General features: G+C 42.8%; 1 protein-coding gene across 1 annotated transcript in view; it reads right to left on the bottom strand.

The window, feature by feature from the left end:
- LOC138677120 (aspartate aminotransferase, cytoplasmic-like) overlaps positions 1-21,326 on the bottom strand; it is a 39,281-nt gene extending 17,955 nt beyond the window's left edge. The window contains exons 1-5 of the mRNA XM_069767012.1: positions 21,183-21,326; positions 17,984-18,149; positions 13,015-13,196; positions 12,080-12,197; positions 1,825-1,937 (exon numbers count right to left, since the gene is read on the bottom strand). Of these exons, the coding sequence (XP_069623113.1) occupies positions 1,825-1,937; positions 12,080-12,197; positions 13,015-13,196; positions 17,984-18,101 (531 nt within the window). The 5' untranslated portion in view covers positions 18,102-18,149; positions 21,183-21,326. The remainder of the gene's footprint in view (positions 1-1,824; positions 1,938-12,079; positions 12,198-13,014; positions 13,197-17,983; positions 18,150-21,182) is intronic.
- Positions 21,327-21,537: the final 211 nt, after the last annotated feature.

Genomic DNA, 21,537 nt, shown 5'->3' with positions numbered 1-21,537 from the left:
GAAAATTAGAGATACAGCCTGAAGCGGGAAAAACTGATCAGAAATGCAGGATGTCAGTCATAGAATACAAAGATATTAGTCCTTAAATACACACATAACATCTTATTCTGGAAAATTACTTGGACAAGACGGTAATATTATGTGTTCAAGGCATTAACCTCTTCATGACCTTGGGATTTTTCATTTTTCCGTGTTCGTTTTCACTCCTCTCCTTCCCAGAGCCATAACTTTTTAATTTTTTCGTCAATTTGGCCATGTGAGGGCTTATTTTTTGCGGGACGAGTTGTACTTTTGAACGACATCATTGGTTTTAGCATGTCGCGTACTAGAAAACGGGAAAAAAATTCCAAGTGAGGTGAAATTGCAATAAAAGTGCAATCCCACACTGGTTTTTTGTTTGGCTTTTTTGCTAAGTTCACTAAATGCTAAAACTGACCTGCCATTATCATTCTCCAGGTCAGTACGAGTTCATAGACACCTAACATGACTAGGTTATTTTTTACCTAAGTGGTGAAAAAAAATTCCAAACTTTGCTAAAAAAAAAAAAAAAAAAAAAAAAAAAAAAAATTGCGCCATTTTCCGATACCCGTAGCGTCTCCATTTTTCATAATCTGGGGTCGGTTGAGGGCTTATTTTTTGCGTGCTGAGATGACTTTTTTATGATAGCATTTTGGTGCTGATATGTTCTTTTGATCGCCCGTTATTGCATTTTAATGCAATTTTGCGGCGACCAAAAAAACGTAATTCTGGCGTTTCGCATTTTTTTCTCGCTACGCCGTTTAGTGATCAGGTTAATGCTTTTTTTAATTGATAGATTGAACGATTCTGAGCGCGGCGATACCAAATATGTGTAGATTTGATTTTTTTTTTTATTCATTTATTTTGATTGGGGCGAAAGGGGGGTGATTTAAACTTTTATATTTTTTTTATTTTTTTCACATTTTTTTTAACTTTTGCCATGCTTCAATAGCCTCCATGGGAGGCTAGAAGCAGGCATAGCACGATCGGCTCTGCTACATACCAGCAATCAGCAGATCGCTGCGATGTAGCAGAATTGCAGGTGTGCTGTGAGCGCCGACCACAAGGTGGCGCTCACAGCTGCCGAGGATCAGTAACCATAGAGGTCTCAAGGACCTCTATGGTTACTATTCTGAAGCATCACCGACCCCCGATCATGTGACGGGGGTCGGCGATGATGTCATTTCCGGCCGCCCGGCCGGAAATGGTAGTTAAATGCCGCTGTCTGCGATTGACAGCGGCATTTAACTAGTTAATAGGTGCGGGCAGATCGCGATTCTGCCCGCGCCTATTACGGGCACATGTCAGCTGTTCAAAACAGCTGACATGTCCCGGCTTTGGTGCGGGCTCACCGCGGAGCCCTGCATCAAAGCAGGGGATCTGACCTCGGACGTACTATCCCGTCCGAGGTCAGATAGGGGTTAAACTAGGAAAGCTGCCCATTGTTTGGCATGGTATGTGTTATACAACCAGGTTCGGACTGGCCTGTAGGGAAGAGGGGAATCCCCCGGTGGGCCCCTGTGTAGATCCCAATGTTTGAGCAGTACTTGGCATAATTCACTTGATTCACTCTGTACAGAAAAAAAGCAGCATCTCCGCATTCATTAATCGAACTACCCAGTTTATTATTATATAGAGATATAAGTAAATTTGTGAACCAGGGTCATGTAATATTTGTCTGCAGGTGAAAAGTGGGCCCCCCAAAGTCAATGTTACTGGTGGGCCCTCGACACCCCAGTCCGACACTGTATACAATGCAAAAAAAGTGCATATCAGAAACATATGTGAATATTGCGGTCATGTTACCTCCAGATCTTCCAGCATCTCTGGTAATGCCAGGCCAATATTGTCGTTATCCCAAAACCGGTACGGTCGTATATCTGTTAATCCAGCAGACTCAAATATCCAGCGGTATCTGTCTACAAAGAAAGAAGAAAACCAGTCTCAAGGCTGCAAATCATCAATACATTGAATATAAGGCTCATAATTGCTGACCTTAGTACATCTTTATGAACACACTCAGTCAGGGGCTTGGCTAAAGCAGGAGCACAGTCGTTTGATGAAGAACGAAGAACAATCATTTTTTGAGGGAGAGAGAATAATGTCATACACATTTTCAGGACTATTGGAGACTTTGGAGTACTTTCAAGGCGCGAGAATTAATTTGCCGTAAATTGAATTTTTCAAGAATCTGGCAAATTTCAAAAGGTTCGTTCATTTTCAATCATGAGGGAAATATGATCCCAAAAATACAGTAAGATACCTTACACACGAAGGACACATTAACTAGAGGTCCCACTAATGACCTCACTCACTCTTCCGCTGTTCCTTACAGTCTGTCCGCATACACTTGGCATCGCGATAAAATATTGTGCCGCCTCATTGATGGCCGTCTACGGCTCGAAACAGAGATTACGTTAGTAGACAATGGAGGTGCCATCCTATACAATAACATTGCGTGTTATCCGACGGAGCTCCGGGCAGAATGGCAGCGTATTTATATTTAGTCTGAATACCATCGGCCTATAGACCCCAGTAAGCTATACACCACTCGCCTCCTGTTTTTTCCTCCGGCTGCAGTAGCCACCCAACTCTTCCTGTCCTGACATAAGACAAGTTAAAAGGGAAGAAATTGAAGAAGGGGCAGCTTTAACTACAAGGAGGAAATGAATAAAAATAGACAAATGGTGATTGATTGTGAAGGTGGGCAGGGGTCCCAGCAGGCATTTAAGGGTCAGAAGAAAGAAAAATACAATTTGAGTCAGCGGGGGAGGGAAGTCAGCTGTATATATGGCACTGAGTGAAATCTCTCCCGGGAACGGCTGGGATTGTTATTAGCGTGCCAAGGATAATTTGTTTATAAGTGCCAAGTTTAAAGGCCTCATTGGGAATTTTGGGAAAGCGGAAACTCTAGTGTCATTGTATATAGGAGCATTCCTGACCTCAAGAGATGCCATGTTAGATAACTACTAAGCCAGACCTCATAACAAAGCGAGGAGCGGGGCTGGGTCATTTGGGTTATGTAACAGAACCATGGTTGTGAAGCCATATACAATGTCACAGGCTGTGTTGTGAGTGGCGTTTCTTGAGCCTTGTGGGCTCCAGTGCAAAATTTCCAACAGGGCCCCAACTATACCAGGTTTAGTATTGGACTAATATGAGCTAAAAAGGGATCTTTGGGGCCCCTAGATTCCAGGGCCCAGGTGCGACTACAATTCCTGCACTCACTATAGGGTTACTTGGGCTGGCAGACAAAATGTCCAATTTCAACTTTTCGCAGATCACTTATATATTATATTAATGTTTAAAGGGGTTGTTTAGAGCAGTGGCTTAGTATGGGTTGCCAGTACCCAGGGCAAGGTAAGTATTTTGCACCCCTAGCCATTGTGCTTAAAAAAATTTAAAATATGTTTATTTTGGTTTTTTTTTATTACATTTTTGTGAGTTTTTTTGAGTAACTATAATGCCCCACCCTTAATCCTAACCATAGCTTTAATTTTAGCCCTAGCAGTAATACGTGTCCTAAACTTAACCTTTTTCCTTTTGCTAACTTTAGTCTTATCCCTAACCAAGTCCTAAAGCTAACCCTAGCCTCAAAGCTAACCCTAGTCCTAAAGCTAACCCTAGTCCAAAAGCTAACCCTAGTCCTAAAGCTAACCCTAGCCTTAAAGCAAACCCTAGTCCTCAAGCTAACCCTAGTATTAAAGTTAACTCTAGTTCTAAAGCCAACCCTAGTCCTAAAGCTAGCCCTAGTCTTAAAGCTTACCCTAGTCCTAAAGCTAACCCTCGTCCTGAAGCTAACCCTAGTCTTTACCATAGCTCAAATGATAACCTTAGTTAGGATTAGAAAAAGTATATAAAAATTTAGTCTTCGTCATCTCAGCTGCATCCTAAGCAGAGTGCAGCAGTCAAAAGGAGTTTGTGATGGATTGCTGTGCCCTGCATAGGCAGTGACTAAGATGACACAGCTCTCAGTATGATGAAGTGAGCTTTGTCATCTTTGATGTTGTCTATGTAGAGCACAGCAGCTGATGACAAACTCCGCTTGACTGCTGCTCTCCGCATAGGAACCATTGACACTGACTTAAATGTGAAAACTTCCCTTGGCTGCTTTAAACATATAAATCCCCAGCCACTAATTGGGTGCTCACTGCTCCCCTGTGCCTCGCCAAGTCATGGAATTGGGGGGTGGGAAGCAAAATTCATAGAGTTTGGTGCCTGAAAAAACAGCGACTGTTCCCTCCCACTATGATTTGCAACTGGCCTAAGGAATAGAAAGCAATACTCTCCTAATCAATCCTCAGTTGCTCCAGTATGATGTGGCCCCTTCAAGCTCTACACTTTAGCCATGGTGATGACATCAAGAATTTAAAAATTAACACAGTGAAGTTTCTGCAAGACGACCAACCAAAATTGCAGAGAGAAGTGGTCTTCTAAAAACGGGCAGTGTTCTCAAAGAAAATGTCCAGAATTACCATTGAGCAAATCTGCTGAAATTTGATTCCACTGAAATGTGGCCAGGAAATTCGATTCACATTGAATTTATTTGATGCTAATCAATTATATATTCTTGTGTTCTGAGGTCTCCCCAGACCCCAATGTATAAGAAACGTTTGAAAAGAAAAATTGAAAATAGTTATACACACCCGGGTCTAACTGTGCAACCCTGTTCTGGTCCAGTTGTCTGCTATGGTCTGGTCACAGATGTAGTCTTCAGTGGTTCATCTTTGGCATCCTCCATTGCCTGGTATCGGTGGTATCTTCCTGCGCCCAGCATCTTCAGCATCTCCTGTGCTAACTATAACCATGACATTATGGCTTCATGTGACACTAAAAATGCTGAGTGGGAGAAGTTGCCAAATTTGGACCCATAAAGACCACACCGATGTGACCAGACCAAAGCAGTCAGGTGAAAATTATATTTATTACTTTTTTAATCCCTTCCTAGCACTTTTGAACCCAACAAAATCATCCGGCAGCCACTTTCTTTGATTCGTGCCAATATAATTATAACATTTTTTTATTTGGGCGAATCTGAACTATTTTGTCAAATTCAAGTCGACTTTAATTGCCGATTATGAGAAATTACACCTTGGATTCCAGTCAGAAGCCTCTCATACAGCCAAATCAGACCTCATGCTTTGCACTGAGAAAAGGCAAACTCCATGAAACTTGTGTCACCTAATCAAGTATCTGGCTTGGCTTTTACCCTAAGGCTAGGGTCACATTGCATTAGGGCATAGCACTACAGACTGCGCTAACGCAATGTCCCAAAAGGGATTGCGTTAGCCGATCCCGCTAGTGCAGATCCCCGATCTGCGCTAGCGAGGAACGGACCACGAATGCTGCTTGTAGCGTTCGCGGTCCGTCACTCAAATGACGGCACATCGCTAGCGCAGGCCCAATGTAGGCGTGCGCTAGCGATGCGTTCGCCATTACAGGCTATGGCGGCATTAACGGACTACGTTACACTGCGTTATGCCGCCGTGTAACGTAGTCCGTTAAACGCGGTCACATAACGCAATGTGACCCTAGCCTAAGTCATGTTGCAAGGCTCGATATTGATTTCTGAGATTGCTACTTCCAGTAGGTGGCACTAGAGTTTTAGTCCTCTTCTTCTCTGAAGAGACAATTTGCATATTCAAATTTTCCATCAGGAGCATTGTATGGCCTATAAGTCTCCTTACACTGGCATGCCACTCTCCAGAAGGAAAGATGTCACCCCTTAGAACCCACTAGATAGTTGGCAGACACATCTGCTACCTTTTCTTCACAAACTGCAAGCTATTCTGTCCACAAAATGGCCACTGATGGAGAAGCATGTGACCAGACCTGCCTACCTGGAGCAGCCAGTGCCAGGCAGCAGCTGCCAAGGCAAACAGGATCATGGGGTGCATTAAAAGAGGTCTGGATACACATGATGAGAGCATTATACTGCCTCTGTACAAATCCCTAGTTAGACCGCACATGGAGTACTGTGTCCAGTTTTGGGCACCGGTGCTCAGGAAGGATATAATGGAACTAGAGAGAGTACAAAGGAGGGCAACAAAATTAATAAAGGGGATGGGAGAACTACAATACCCAGATAGATTAGCGAAATTAGGATTATTTAGTCTAGAAAAAAGACGACTGAGGGGCGATCTAATAACCATGTATAAGTATATAAGGGGACAATACAAATATCTCGCTGAGGATCTGTTTATACCAAGGAAGGTGACGGGCACAAGGGGGCATTCTTTGCATCTGGAGGAGAGAAGGTTTTTCCACCAACATAGAAGAGGATTCTTTACTGTTAGGGCAGTGAGAATCTGGAATTGCTTGCCTGAGGAGGTGGTGATGGCGAACTCAGTCGAGGGGTTCAAGAGAGGCCTGGATGTCTTCCTGGAGCAGAACAATATTGTATCATACAATTAGGTTCTGTAGAAGGACGTAGATCTGGGTATTTATTATGATGGAATATAGGCTGAACTGGATGGACAAATGTCTTTTTTCGGCCTTACTAACTATGTTACTATGTTACTATGTTACCAACATCCTACGTTAGGTGTTTTACGATTGGAAGAGGCTGATGGACTGGTCACATGCTCCTCCATAAGTGGCCATTTTATGGACAAAACCCCCCTGTGGTCTGTGAGGAAGGCAACATTAAAAAGTGGGAGGGGACCCTGTAATACTTATATGTTACTAAGGGGGGGTCATCGTGCCCCCAGTACATTAAATTAAAGATAAAAAGCTACCCATTTTAAGCCCTCCACCTGTACTTGTGTAATTTTGCCCGATCATGGACAATGTTTTTCCTTGTACTACTGTATTTATGTCCATACAGAAAAATTTTTCTCTTTGCAATAGGATTTCCTAGGTTACATCCTAGGACAAGAGCTGAGACAATGGCAATGATGACAGCAATCCAGTGACAGGAGCCGAAATGGGTCCTCGGAGACGATCTCTTTTATCATATTTATCGTGAGAAACTGCATGGGAATAGATAGTGAACTTCCGAGTACTACAATCCCGTCACTCCACTGCCATCATCAAAGAGTATTCATGTCAGTCCAAACGCAAATGTAGGGCCTGATTCATTGCGCTTTCTTACGTAGCGTTTTTGGTGTATTTTGCCTGTTTTAAATTCATTTTTATTCCGCTTTTATTTTGCTCCATTTTTAAAGTCTATTTTACGTTTTTACCTGTTTTTTTTTTTCAGTTCATCATTATGAGTGGTATTTGAGGCTTTACAGATCTTTTCATCTGATCTATCAAATGCGACTTTTTAAAAAGTGGCAACGTTTTTGTGCAAACGTACAACAGTCGATCCCCCCACCACTCTCCATTCACCAGCACTCTCCAGGAGAAATTTTATGTAATGTTGTAATTTTTTTGCTCAGATGTGACATTTTTGCTGACCTTTTGGACAGAAGAGTAGCAAAAAAAAAAAAAAAGCCAAAGGCAAATTTAAGCATTTCAAGACCTATGACGTATAGGCACATCATAGGTCGTGTATCCCTCTTTGATGTGGGCTGCAGTGCTGAGCCTGCATCTTTTCAGGCACATGGCAGCTGATGCGTATATATATATATATATATATATATATATATATATACAGTGGGGCAAAAAAGTATTTAGTCAGTCAGCAATAGTGCAAGTTCCACCACTTATAAAGATGAGAGGCGTCTGTAATTTACATCATAGGTAGACCTCAACTATGGTAGACAAACTGAGAAAAAAAAATCCAGAAAATCACATTGTCTGTTTTTTTAACATTTTATTTGCATATTATGGTAGAAAATAAGTATTTGGTCAGAAACAAAATTTCATCTCAATACTTTGTAATATATCCTTTGTTGGCAATGACAGAGGTCAAACGTTTTCTGTAAGTCTTCACAAGGTTGCCACACACTGTTGTTGGTATGTTGGCCCATTCCTCCATGCAGATCTCCTCTAGAGCAGTGATGTTTTTGGCTTTTCGCTTGGCAACACAGACTTTCAACTCCCTCCAAAGGTTTTCTATAGGGTTGAGATCTGGAGACTGGCTAGGCCACTCCAGGACCTTGAAATGCTTCTTACGAAGCCACTCCTTCGTTGCCCTGGCGGTGTGATTTGGATCATTGTCATGTTGAAAGACCCAGCCACGTTTCATCTTCAATGCCCTTGCTGATGGAAGGAGGTTTGCACTCAAAATCTCACGATACATGGCCCCATTCATTCTTTCATGTACCGGGATCAGTCGTCCTGGCCCCTTTGCAGAGAAACAGCCCCAAAGCATGATGTTTCCACCACCATGCTTTACAGTAGGTATGGTGTTTGATGGATGCAACTCGGTATTCTTTTTCCTCCAAACACGACAAGTTGTGTTTCTACCAAACAGTTCCAGTTTGGTTTCATCAGACCATAGGACATTCTCCCAAAACTCCTCTGGATCATCCAAATGCTCTCTAGCAAACTTCAGACGGGCCCGGACATGTACTGGCTTAAGCAGTGGGACACGTCTGGCACTGCAGGATCTGAGTCCATGGTGGCGTAGTGTGTTACTTATGGTAGACCTTGTTACATTGGTCCCAGCTCTCTGCAGTTCATTCACTAGGTCCCCCCGCGTGGTTCTGGGATTTTTGCTCACCGTTCTTGTGATCATTCTGACCCCACGGGGTGGCATTTTGCGTGGAGCCCCAGATCGAGGGAGATTATCAGTGGTCTTGTATGTCTTCCATTTTCTAATTATTGCTCCCACTGTTGATTTTTTCACTCCAAGCTGGTTGGCTATTGCAGATTCAGTCTTCCCAGCCTGGTGCAGGGCTACAATTTTGTTTCTGGTGTCCTTTGACAGCTCTTTGGTCTTCACCATAGTGGAGTTTGGAGTCAGACTGTTTGAGGGTGTGCACAGGTGTCTTTTTATACTGATAACAAGTTTAAACAGGTGCCATTACTACAGGTAATGAGTGGAGGAAAGAGGAGACTCTTAATGAAGAAGTTACAGGTCTGTGAGAGCCTGAAATCTTGATTGTTTGTTTCTGACCAAATACTTATTTTCCACCATAATATGCAAATAAAATGTTAAAAAACAGACAATGTGATTTTCTGGATTTTTTTTTCTCAGTTTGTCTCCCATAGTTGAGGTCTACCTATGATGTAAATTACAGACGCCTCCCATCTTTTTAAGTGGTAGAACTTGCACTATTGCTGACTGACTAAATACTTTTTTGCCCCACTGTATATATATATATATATATATATATATATTGTAAGATTGCTCTCACTAAGTGTATTGGAGGACACTCGCTTGGCACGGGATTAATGTAGTCGGGCACAATTTTTGAACACAAAACAGTCCATGCGGTTTATTAAAGGTCATAAACCGGGTTATGCACAGTCTATATTATGCATTCCATAGAACACAATAGGCACCAACTGGTGAAATTAACTTGCAGGTTTATATTGTACACTTCATATACGGCTTTGACTCACGGACACTAAACATGCTGGACCTCTCACTTCGTCCAGTTATCATGGGTGTCCATACGCCGTACAGTTCACCAATGTCCCAAGTCCCATACAGAGCATATGACACTGGGTCGCGGTCTCTAAACACGCTGAACCTCACTCCGTTCAGTCACCGTGGGAGACCACACAGTTCATAGAACATTACAAGCACCAACAGTCTTTAAAAGGTACCTGACGGGAGCTCCTGCTCCACCTGCTGACTCCTTGTCAGTCCACTCCTCCGGGAAAGCTGCCTCACAGGGATCACCAACTTGCCTGGGCGGCATATCTTAGTCAGTCCAGACCCACTGAAGGACAGTAGCTTTCCCACATGAACTGCACATGTGACCTGTCCAGGTGCTATTCAGGACCTCGTCCAACACCCCAGGCCACCAGCAAGTCCAAAGCCCCACCATGTGCTCTTCAGGACTCCTACTCCGAGGAAATCCAACACACCAGGCTCACCAGGACCAAAGCCCCACCATGTGCTATTCAGGACTCCTACTCCCAGGAAATCCAACACAGGTGGTTCAGTGTGCTATTCAGGGATCTGGTCCTACTCCCAGGACCTCCCAACACACAGGCTCTCCAGGACCTTCCACTGGAACCACACAGGAACATTTGACCCACACCCTAGTCACATTATATAACCTTAACCACTCCCCTGGGTGGGAGTGTGGATGCGTGGCTAGTTTGTCCCGCCCATCTCACACAACTAGCCTAATAAGACTCCCTTACAGCTACACCATACATATACACTCTTGAGGGACTACAGGTCCCAGAACAACAACATTGCATAAGACTTACTACGCAGACTCCCTCTGCGACACATATCGGCCATTCACCACAATGCCGGACTTTGTCACATAATCACATCCATGCATGCAACTGCCATGCACTCTCACGGCCTCAATACACCTCTGTGTGCATACTGGGGAGACCATGCAGCGCCCCCTACCTGTTACAGGGGTCACTGCATCACAATATATATATATATATATATATATATATATATATATATATATATATATATATATATAAAACCCCAATCTATCAAAATATAAAAACGATTAATCCAATTGGTAAACTGTATAACAATAAAAAAAATCAAAATGCCAGTTTTTTTGGGGCACTGCAACAAAATGCAATAGCAGGCGATCAACAATTCGTAGCTACCCCAAAATGATATAAATAAAAAATGTCAGCTCAGCGCACAAAAAATAAGCCCTCACCTAACTTTTTATTTTTTTCCCAGCGAGATTTTTGGAATCCTTATTTGTGGAAGAGAAATGCTAATATTTTTCAGCATTGTTTGGGTGTTTATACAAACTACTGTGTGGTTTTCTTTTTCAAGATAAATATAGGGAAATGTTTAATTGCATTGTTTTGTGCAATTTTGTTAATGCTGTTCATTTTTACACGTAACATCCTGCTAAAAGCTGCAACGTCAAAATACACATCTGCAGATTTGGTCTTGGGTCTGTGTTTGTTTAGAGCATCTGGTCATCTTAGGACAGTTTCTTTATTTATGGGTTTGATTCCAGTATTGTGTATGTTTAGTGGGTCTCAGTTCTGTAATTAGGGTCTGTTTTTTAGGGTGGGTCTGTATAGGGAGACTGGTGGTGGGGTTTTATTAATTATGGATCTTTTCTGATTACTTGTATTTATCAAGGAGCATAGCTGCAATAACACATCCAAACTGTAAAGAGCTGTGGCGCTGTTCTTGTAAATATAAAAATTAAAAGCTAAAATAAATCAGCCATGTTTTAGTCATCTTGGAAAACCTTGTCAAAATTGTCTTCCTAAGCTTAGAGATCCAGCTACTACCGTAGATGCCAATGACCCTATCTTGATATTTCGAACTATCTGGTCAAAAAGTGCTATTATTCTAGCCCACGTTCAGTATTTGGTCAGTATTTTACCTCAGTATTTGTAAGCCAAAACCAGGAGTGGAACAATTAGAGGAAAAGTATAATAGAAACACGTCACCACTTCTGGATTTATCAACCACTCCTGGTTTTGGCTCACAAATACTGAGGTAAAATACTGAGGTAAAATACTGAGGTAAAATACTGACCAAATGCTGAATGTTTGAACGTGGCCTTAGAATGCAACTTTAAGATGTATTAAACTTCACATTATCTTTGAAAAGGTAGGGTCACACAACTGTATTTCTCTCCATCCGAGAAAAACGATTTGATTATTCTGATCATCAGTTTTTGTTGGGAGGTTAGAGAAAAAAGTTTGCCATCTTCTCTACCCTATCAGTCCGTGAAAATATGACTACACTTGGATGTCATCGGAATGGAGTCTGATCTGCTTCAAGGACCCATAGACTTGCATTGCCAATCTTGACCTGACACTAGGATCAAAATCGGACATGTCTCCAATTATTTCCGCTGGCTGCTCGGTCTGAGGAAAAAATTGGACATGAGCACATGTGGGACGAAGCATAACATGACCATTTTTGTAGCAAAAGTTAATCCCCAAGAAAGTTAGCGAGAGACATAAGAGATAGTTCATTCCTTGATAGGTTTGAGGAAAGTTCTTGGTGGATCTTGTATCTTTCACGCATAAAAGAAGGACATACCATGAGCAAGTAGAGCAATACAGACTGAAGTTTTCTGACTGATATTATACCAACGATGGAGGAATTCTGCTCCTATTCTGAAAGCTCCGGTGGTTCCTGGTGTTTGCACACCACATGCCTGATCACGAAAAAAAAAAACATCAGTGGCCATCACACAACTTTTTTTTCTTGCCATGGTTTGCAAACACAAAGCAATGTGGTATATGGTGAATTTTAGAAATAATATAAAGATGAAATATTACTCCCCTTAGTTTTCTAATCTATTTTCAAAGGAATTTATCGAAGGCGTAAATTAAAAGTTGATAGTCTAATATGAATGCGGCCAATAAATTAATGTTGGGGAAGAGGAGGATTTCCAAAAAAACATCCTTTGGTGCTCTGGAAGATCAGACACTGCTAAAAGAATTTTGGCAGGGGCTTTCTTGGAGAACATGGGAGCAAAAAAGATAAAAGAATCGCCCGCACCCATAGGACATCACCTGGATAGACTTGGAGAAGGTGAGAAAGTAAATAGCCCACATGAATATGTTGCACTGAGCATACAACAAATTGAAGTGCATATGTGAATCTACAGTAGCTGCTGCGAGCAGATCTGTAAAGAACCAGGATCTGATCCAAGGAAAATGCATAAAAACACACAAAGGATCTGCTGGTAGGCACTGTTGCTGGAACTAATGTTGTGGTACTACGGTCAGAAGGTAGTAAGGGGATAAACTTTGTATAAGTGGTAACGGATAGATTTATTATATCAAATATTTAAAAAAACATTACACATTTCGATGGCATACTGGTTTCTTCCTCCGGTGTATGTGAAGAACACAGGAACACTTGGCCGAGCCTACCTGTGTTTGGGGGAGATAGCTGTCCGATAAACAATCAGCCACAAAAACTGAGAAAAATATGGATGTGGAAGGGTAATTAAAAATTGTACTTACCCTATTCTGTAGGATAGCATTGTTATCCTTCCCAAGAGCAAACTCTGTAGCTCCCCGAATAAACTCTGGTGCTCCGGACACTGGCAGATGCTCATAATTCCTTGTTGGGTCATTGACTATCTGAAGATAAACTTTTTTCACTGGCAGTGGGACCCATGGCTGACCATCCTCAGATAGGAGGACTATTAAAAAAAAAGAAGAGGATTACTCTTACTTTCAGTAACAGAACAAAAGAAGATATCAGTGATTCATCACCCTTAAGAATCACCAAGGTTTAGTCTTAGAAGACCTCCTAATAAGGACTAGATATTGGTGATTTTTCTGATTTTACTAGTGGTAAAATTGACTTGGGATCTGGTCAGAATTCATTCAACACATGCCACTGTATAGGCTACCCATATACAAAATGATACTATCCAGTATCTGTTATATTGTTGGTTACTCTGCATGATCTAGCATTGTCTACAGCAATATTCCATATGTACACATGTCCTGTGAAGTCTGAGATGTTGTGTGCTGAAACATGAATTATGGGGACAGACTGAGATGATTTTTTCTTTTAAAGGGGTATTCTCAAGATGGCTTACTTTGGTTAGCATGAAATTGAAAAGTTTGCAATACAATGATCTTGCTTTTTCTATCTGCTGTTATTCTCCTGAAATGAGAGCTTTTATGTTTAATAGTGTACAGCTGGTCAGGGCCACAATCAGGGCGTTACTGGTGTATGGGGCCCAGTAAGTAAAAGCAAAGAACCCCGCCCGGACTGGGTGAGACACTCTGTGCAGCCTGCACCGAGGCAGCACAGCCGAGCCACTGTATAAAAGGCCTGGTAGGCTGCGTGGCACGCGGGGCTAATTACATTACTTTGCTTTATTAAACCCTAGTCACTCACAGCCACAGCTGCTAAATTTGTATGGCCACAGCAGAGAGGATTGGTCGCGTCTGACATTAGTGACGCAGCTGGCCCGCCCTCTGTTCAGAAGCTGCCGGGGTGCCCCGTGCCATTGCGGCACATTATATGCAGGAGTTGAGGGCCCAAAACCGAAAGTGATGAGATGCACGCGCATGCACCCACCCGCCCATCTGACCTTCATTTCCCCTATCTGACTTCTCATTCACCCACCCACAGGCCCACTCACCTGCTACTCTTCGTGTGCCCCACTCCCTGCTCGTGCAGTGTAAAGTTGGAGGTCGTCTCTGCTGCCTGCCTACAAACTAATAAGTACTATCAAGTTCAATTCTACTGACTGCTACAGGTCTGCCTGTCTGCTGGCAATAAGGTACAGTTGCCTATCTTAAAAGGGGATATTATAGTAACCTAATGCTTATCCCCCAATACACAACATATGGCATAATTATTAGGACCAGTTCACATGGCGGATCTCCAAGCTGACATTCTGCTGAAAATCCACGGTAACCGCTTCCTTCATGCCTTCCATTCATCTTTATGGGAGACAGCCATGGGGATTGCAGGATGGCAGGTTTTAGCTGTAGCCGTGCAGAGAAAGAACCTGTCTGCACCACAATTCTGCTTGGAAATCTACCGTGTAAGCTAGCCTTTACATTCGAGCGGTTGCACACATGCCCAATCAGCTGCTCCACTCATTTCAGGTGGGAATGAGATTTATGGGGGCCCATTTGTTGTGATCAGTAGGGGTTCCCAGAAGTAGAACTCCCACTGATCTTGAGAACTATTGGCCCCTGAAATGAATGGAATGGCTGGTGTGTGTTTGATGAGGACATGGTACAGAAGTGGAGTTTTTCCAAGAGTGCGAGACGAGACTGTGGAAGGTTTGAAGGGTGGAGCCTGAGTGACATCTCAAGGGTGCCTGAAAATTTTTCTAGTATGGGGCCCTGAATTTCCTTGTGGCAGCCCTCAGTTGGTCTCCATTGAGCTTGGCCACCAGAACCTGTCCCTAGAGTGTGAGTGCACAGTATCTACATGCCATCAAATGGGTTAACTCTTAACATCCCAGTCATTTCTTTCCAGTCTATTAATTTGTATATGTGACACCCCAGGGTCCTTGTTGTCACAGTGGCATTGCTTTCGACATGGGGAGAGTGATGTCACGCTTGGAAGCGAGGGAGGATCTTCTTTATCAGGTAAACACAAGCATACAACATGTTCACACTCCAGGCCAGAAGGGGGAGCTCTGATCCAACTTATGGGTGGCTCCCCTATATATATTCTGGTCTGGAGGTAGAGTCAGTCAGTGAGTGCCAGACAGCAGACTGGAACATTCTGAGGCAGAGAGGAATGTGAGCCACCGTGCAGCCATTAGGGTGCTGCAACTCCTGGATAGAGATAATACGGAAAGAAGAATGCATTGTAGTGAGCATGTAGGAGAGCGAAGCACAGGAAAGTGACAACTGGGGAGAAAAGCTGCGACTGAGCTACCTCACTGCAGAGCGCAGACACCGGTAGCCGGAAGACCGAGGTTGTGAGGAACACCAAGACTCACAGCAGAAATCGGCAGGAGAGCTGGACTACACGTCACCTGTCTGCCCCAACACCTGGAGACACAGTGGCACATAGAGCCCGGGTCATCATAGAGACCCTGTAAACAGGCTCGAGCCACCTGTCATACGTGTTAGTGTCCCACCTTTAAGGAGGACAGAGAGAACAGTGAGGACCTTGACAGAAGCCACAGGCAGCAAGGGACTTCACATCAGCGCTGCTAGGAAGGCTTCTAACTCTGCCTGGTAAAGGGGACTCTGAACTCGCTTCCTACCTGTGATCTGGTACCCTGGACTATGGCTGCCTGAAGTCTTCAGTAAACCAGATAAAAAGACTGCAACCCTGAGTCCTCCGTTTCTTTCTACACTACCCACCATCTCCTTCTACACACCGGGAGCCCTGGGGACCCAATTTCACCTGTGGGAAGTTATACCATCCCTGCTGCCACAACATCACCCCAGAGGACCCCTTTAAGCAGTGTCGGTCCCCACTGACCGAATACCACAGGTGGCATCACAAACACAAACTTTATTCAAACCCCTTTAAAGACATTTCCCTTTTACATGGGTGCCCAGGGCCATGGACTGGGTCGCCGCCACTGTAAGTCATCCCTTTAAGTACCGGACCCGGTACCGAGTGCCCCACAGCCCTGGCGGGCGTTCCATATGCATCAGTTATCTGTTCACCTACATTGCCCTCTCTCTCTCTCAGCTCCTGACAAGCTGCTGGTATAAATCTTGCAAAATCACAAGTCTTGTGGCTTTAAGAGTAGTTCTCTTAATTATGGCTCTCACTTTTCCCCAGATGTGTGCTTGTTCAAATGCCCTATTTTCTCTATATGTAAAATAATGATAGTGTACACTCCAGAACAAACCAGTGACAACTGAATGTCTTACAACAGAACTTGTTCTGAGCTTAGCAGTACTACTAATACTACAACTTTCCTACCCCCCACCCAGAAGTATCACTCAAGGAGTAGTGTCTGCCCCCCAAAAACCAGAAAGTAAGGAGACTGCACATCTCTGAACTGCTCAAAAAATAAATAGAGAATATCCTTTTAATAGAACGTATTGCTCTCATAGATCAAATAAGCATGGTCTTCCGTGGACACAGCTTGTGGAGCCCACTGATACCTGTATGGGGAAAACGTTGGTCATACCCCAATAACATATGGATTAACATTTATAGGATGCACCAGAAGCACATTATGCTGTCTATTTTGGCCACAGGGTCAGAAAAATGTAAAAGAAACTAAGTTATTCTAATGTAAGAAAAAAAATCCATTTTACTGAAAGTGAAAACTGAGTGTGAACCTGCAGCTGCATCCCCCCTCTTTCCTGATTTTCAGTTTCCTCTGCACCCTCTGCTGTTTTACACTAGGTGATTTTTTTTTTTATTGAGAAGTTTTTAGAATAAGGAATGAACTACAGAACAACAAAAGTTTATTCCCATCCAAAACTGAAAAATATTAAAAAAAAAATAAAAAATAAGCATAAAAGTATAATCAAAATGTACAATTATTTCATTCATAAGCCAAGCGCTCTAGAGAAAAACAAAATTGAAATGCCAAAGCTGCTGTTTTGCGGTTCCTGCTCGTCATCTAAAACAAACAAAAAAAATCAATAAAAAGTGATCAAAACATCTTATTTACCCCAAAATTGTATCAGTAAAATGTATAGTTCACCTCTCACTCAATCGGCTCAATCGATGGAAAAATAAAAAAGTTATGGGTCACGGAACATTAATTTTTGTTCGTTATTTTTCAGGTCAAAATTCTGAATTCTTAAAGTGAATTAAGTAATAAAATACAGGATACAAGTTTGATATCGCCGGAATCGTACTGGCCTGACGAGCCATGTTTCCAGGTCATTTATACTGTACACTGAATGCTAAAAAAACTGAACCAAAAAAAATAATAGCAAAATTTGGATTTTTTTTCTTTTTCTCCATCTCACCTCATTTAGAATTTTTTCTCTTTTCTAAGTATATTTTATGGTAATCAGAACGTCATTTTTTTCTTGCAGACTGTCATAGAAACTCTCAGTATATTTTCATGTAAAGTCAAAACAACCTATATAAAGGATCTGTAGAAATATCTATAAAAAAAACATCTAAATGGTACCAAAACTAATTTAGCAGGTAGCAGCTAACAAAAAACGGTGAAGACTCGATACAGTGTGCACATGATGGCCCATAAGTCACTGGTGAGGGGAGCGATTCCTTTATAGATACGGGAGTCTAGTGTGTTCCTTGATTGCTCTCTTTAGGCAAATTTTCAGGGCCATTTTGGGTAAGAATGCAGCAAAACCTAACATGCTTTTCTCAAACAGGACGAGTTCAGTACCATGACAGATCCACTTAGGTAGATCCATTAAAATGTTCTAGACTTGTCCATGAAGATTGTGACTACAAGCCTCAGACTGGAGACTTTGACTTCATTTCCCAAAAATAAAATTAATTCAGAATAAAATTAGTATATACAATAAGGTGTAATCTTTCTTATAAAGTTACCTTTGTGCCCAAGGAAAACTTTCTTTCTGTTCCTGTCTTTTAGATAATCCTCTTCCTGCTGCTTATCTTTATCCTTTACAGATCTTGGAACATCAAGAAACACGGAGAGAGTTGTCATCTTGAGCTGACCATTTCTTCACTGAGGAGGACTGAAGGAGCAGGTCTTCTGCTTAACAGAAACAATATCTTAAAAGGGTTGTCCACCCGTGTTTTTTGTTTGTATTTTTCTTTTTTCTTTCTTTCTTAAAGAGGTTGTCCACTACTTTAACGTTGATGACGTATCCTTAGGTGATCAATGTCTGATCGGTAGAGGTGTGACACCTATAGGAGGCAGATGTGCAAAACTCTGATACGGCCACTATCAGTAAACGGTGCACTTCCGGTTGCTGGAACTGATCAGTTATGACTGTTGTGACTGCTCAGTTACAAAGCTTCTCCATCCTGTGGCCTCGACCAGGTAATTCATATCCTCACCCTATTGATTGATCTGCAGTACTAACTCATGGCCACTATCAGTAGACTGAGTACCTCCGTAATTCGGGCACCTAGAACAGCTAATTGGTGGGGGTTATGGGTGTCGTACCACCCCGATCAAACATTGCTGACCTATCCTAAGGACAGTACATCAATGTTTAAATAGTTGACAACCTCTTTAAGTGCATATAACTCAGGCAAAAAAAAATATATTTTTGCAATTGGGTAAAAATTTGTCACCAGTTGACTTCTGTAGCCTCTGTGTTGCACTGTCTATGGCCGGTTGTAGAATGAGTTATTTGAAAAGTGACCTCATTCTGACGGTGGGCAGTTTGAGCTCTTCTTCCACCATTCAGCATGTTCAACTGAGAACAGCAGATGCGATGATGTCACTACATCACGTCTGCTGTGCCGAGCGTCAGTGCACACTGTCAGTGCACACTGTGAAGACCGCAGCACTGGGGGAATGGGACCAAGGTGTGTTTTTTTTTTTTTTTATATAGGTGTGTGGTGTCATAATGTATATGGGGGATCATATTCTATATAAGGAAGGTATTAGGGGCTCATACTGTATATAGGGACATGGGGTCATACTGTATAAGGGGCTATGGGATGTTTATACTGTATATAGGGAGGCTGTGTGGGGATTATACTGTATATATGAAGGCTGAATATGGGCTCATGCTGGGTATAGGGGGGTTGTATGGTGTCTCATGATCTACGAGTGATATCAATTATACAATTAATATTAGTATATAATAATAATGTTAATATTAATTCTGAGCAGAATTAATTTCAGCCTATTGGTTTGGGCCTCCACAACAGTCACTCATGTTGCCCCTCAAAATTAATTACCCCTCTCAGGCTGTGACATTTTACCTACATGTCTATGTCCTAGATCCGGATTTGTCCTCTCAGAACATTGCCAACACCTGATATAATTAGATCAAACCTTAGATATGAGATGTGGAAGCTTCGGTCAGGGTTTTGAGCGCTTGGATTTATAAAGGTTTGCATTCACAGACAAGAAGCTTAGATGATGAATATACACTGCTCAAAAAATAAAGGGAACACTAAAATATCACATCCTAGAGGTCACTGAATGAAATATTCCAGTTGCAATTCTTTATTCATTGCATAGTGTGATGCGTTGAGAACAATAAAACAAAAAGGATCAATGTAAATCAAAATGAATATCCCATGGAGGTCTGGATTTGGAATGATATTCAAAATTAAAGTGGAAAATCAAATTACAGGCTGACCCAACTTCGGTAGAAATGCCTCAAGACAAGGAAATGATGCTTAATAGTGTGTGTGTGTCCTCCACGTGCCTGCATAACCTCCCTACCACACCTGGCATGCTCCTGAAGAGACGGCAGATGTCTCCTGATCGATCTCCTTCAAGACCTGGTTTAAAACATCAGTGAACTCTTGGCCAGTCTGTGGTGCAATGTGGCATTGGTGGATGGAATGAGACATGGTCTCCCAGATGTGCTCGATTGGATTCAGGTCTGGGGAATGGGCGGGCCAGTCCATAGCATCAATACCTTCATCATAAAGGAACTGCTAACACACTTCAGCCACATGAGGTCTAGCACTGTCCTGCATCAGAAGGAAGCCAGGGCCCACTGCACCTGCATATAATCTCACGATGGGTCTGAGGATCTCATCTTGGTACCTAATGGCAGTCAGGATACCTTTGGTTAGCACACGGATGGCTGCGGGGCCCTCCAAAGAAATACCACCCCACACCATTACTGACCCCACTGCCAAACCGGTCATGGTGAAGGATGCTGCAGGCAGCAGATCGCTCTCAACGGCGTCTCCAGACTCTGTCACATGTGCTCAGTCTGAACCTGATTTCATCTCTGAAGAGCACATGGCGCCAGTGGCGAATTTGCCATCCTGGTGTTCTGTGGCAAATGCCAAGCATCCTGCATGGTGTTGGGCTGTGAGCACAACTATCTGAGAACATCGGGCACTCAGACCATCCTCATGGAGTCGGTTTTTAACGGTTGTGCAGACATGCACATTTGTGGCCTGCTGGAGGTCATTTTGCAGAGCTATGGCAATGCTCATCCTGTTCCTCCTTGCACAAAGGCTGAGGTAGCGGTCCTGCTGTTGGGTTGTTGCCCTCCTACGGCCTCCTCCATGTCTCCTGGTGTACTGGCCTGTCTCCTTGTAGCACCTCGAGCCTCTGGACACTACGCTGACAGACACAGCAAACCTTCTTGCCACAGCTCGCATTGATGTGCCATCCTGGATGAGCTGCACTACCTGAGCCACTTGTGTGGGTTGTAGAGTCCGTCTCATGCTACCACGAATGTGAAAGCACAACCAACATTCAAAAGTGACCAAAACGTCAGCCAGAAAGCATTGGTACTGAGATGTGGCCTGTGGTCCCCATCTGCCGAACCCCCCCTTAATGAGTGTGTCTTGATAATTGCCAATAATTTCCATTTGTTGTCTATTCCATTTGCACAACAGCATGTGAAATTGATTGTCAATCAGTGTTGCCTCCTAAGTGGACAGTTTGATTTCACAGAAGTTTGATTTACTTGGAGTTATATTGTGTTGTTTAAGTGTTCACTTTATTTTTTGAGCAGTGTTAGTGTATAAAAAAAAGCATAAAATCGCCCAACTGTTCTGATGCTGTGGTGAGAATGTTGTACACTGCTATAGTATAGATCAGTGCTACAGGAAAGCAATAATTTCAGATCCTTACCTTTTTCACTACAATGTGGATTTCTCTGATGATTAGATCCTTACATTCCTATGGACACACCCGGAATGAGACCCCCTCCTCAGTGTACACAGCGTCATTGTGTGGCCCTCCTGTACACAGCCCCCAGGCACTTCCTCAGCGCTGAGCCTACAGTCCGTGCCTCTGCTCTTTTATGTCGTTGGTTACGGCGTGTGACTATTGTCACCAAGGTGATCTGACAACACGGCCACTGGGGCTTGTGAGGCGACCGGCAATCAGGCTGTTAAACATCGACTACTGATAGACTAGAGCTTCAAAAAAACACATGGTGCAAGGGGTTAATGTGCAGAAAAATTAAATTATAACCACTTTACAG

This window comes from Ranitomeya imitator, chromosome 4 (assembly GCF_032444005.1).
Source record: "Ranitomeya imitator isolate aRanImi1 chromosome 4, aRanImi1.pri, whole genome shotgun sequence".
NCBI classification, from domain to species: domain Eukaryota; kingdom Metazoa; phylum Chordata; class Amphibia; order Anura; family Dendrobatidae; genus Ranitomeya; species Ranitomeya imitator.
The sequence above is the reverse complement of the archived record's forward strand: the minus strand, read 5'-3'. Positions and strand labels throughout refer to the sequence as shown.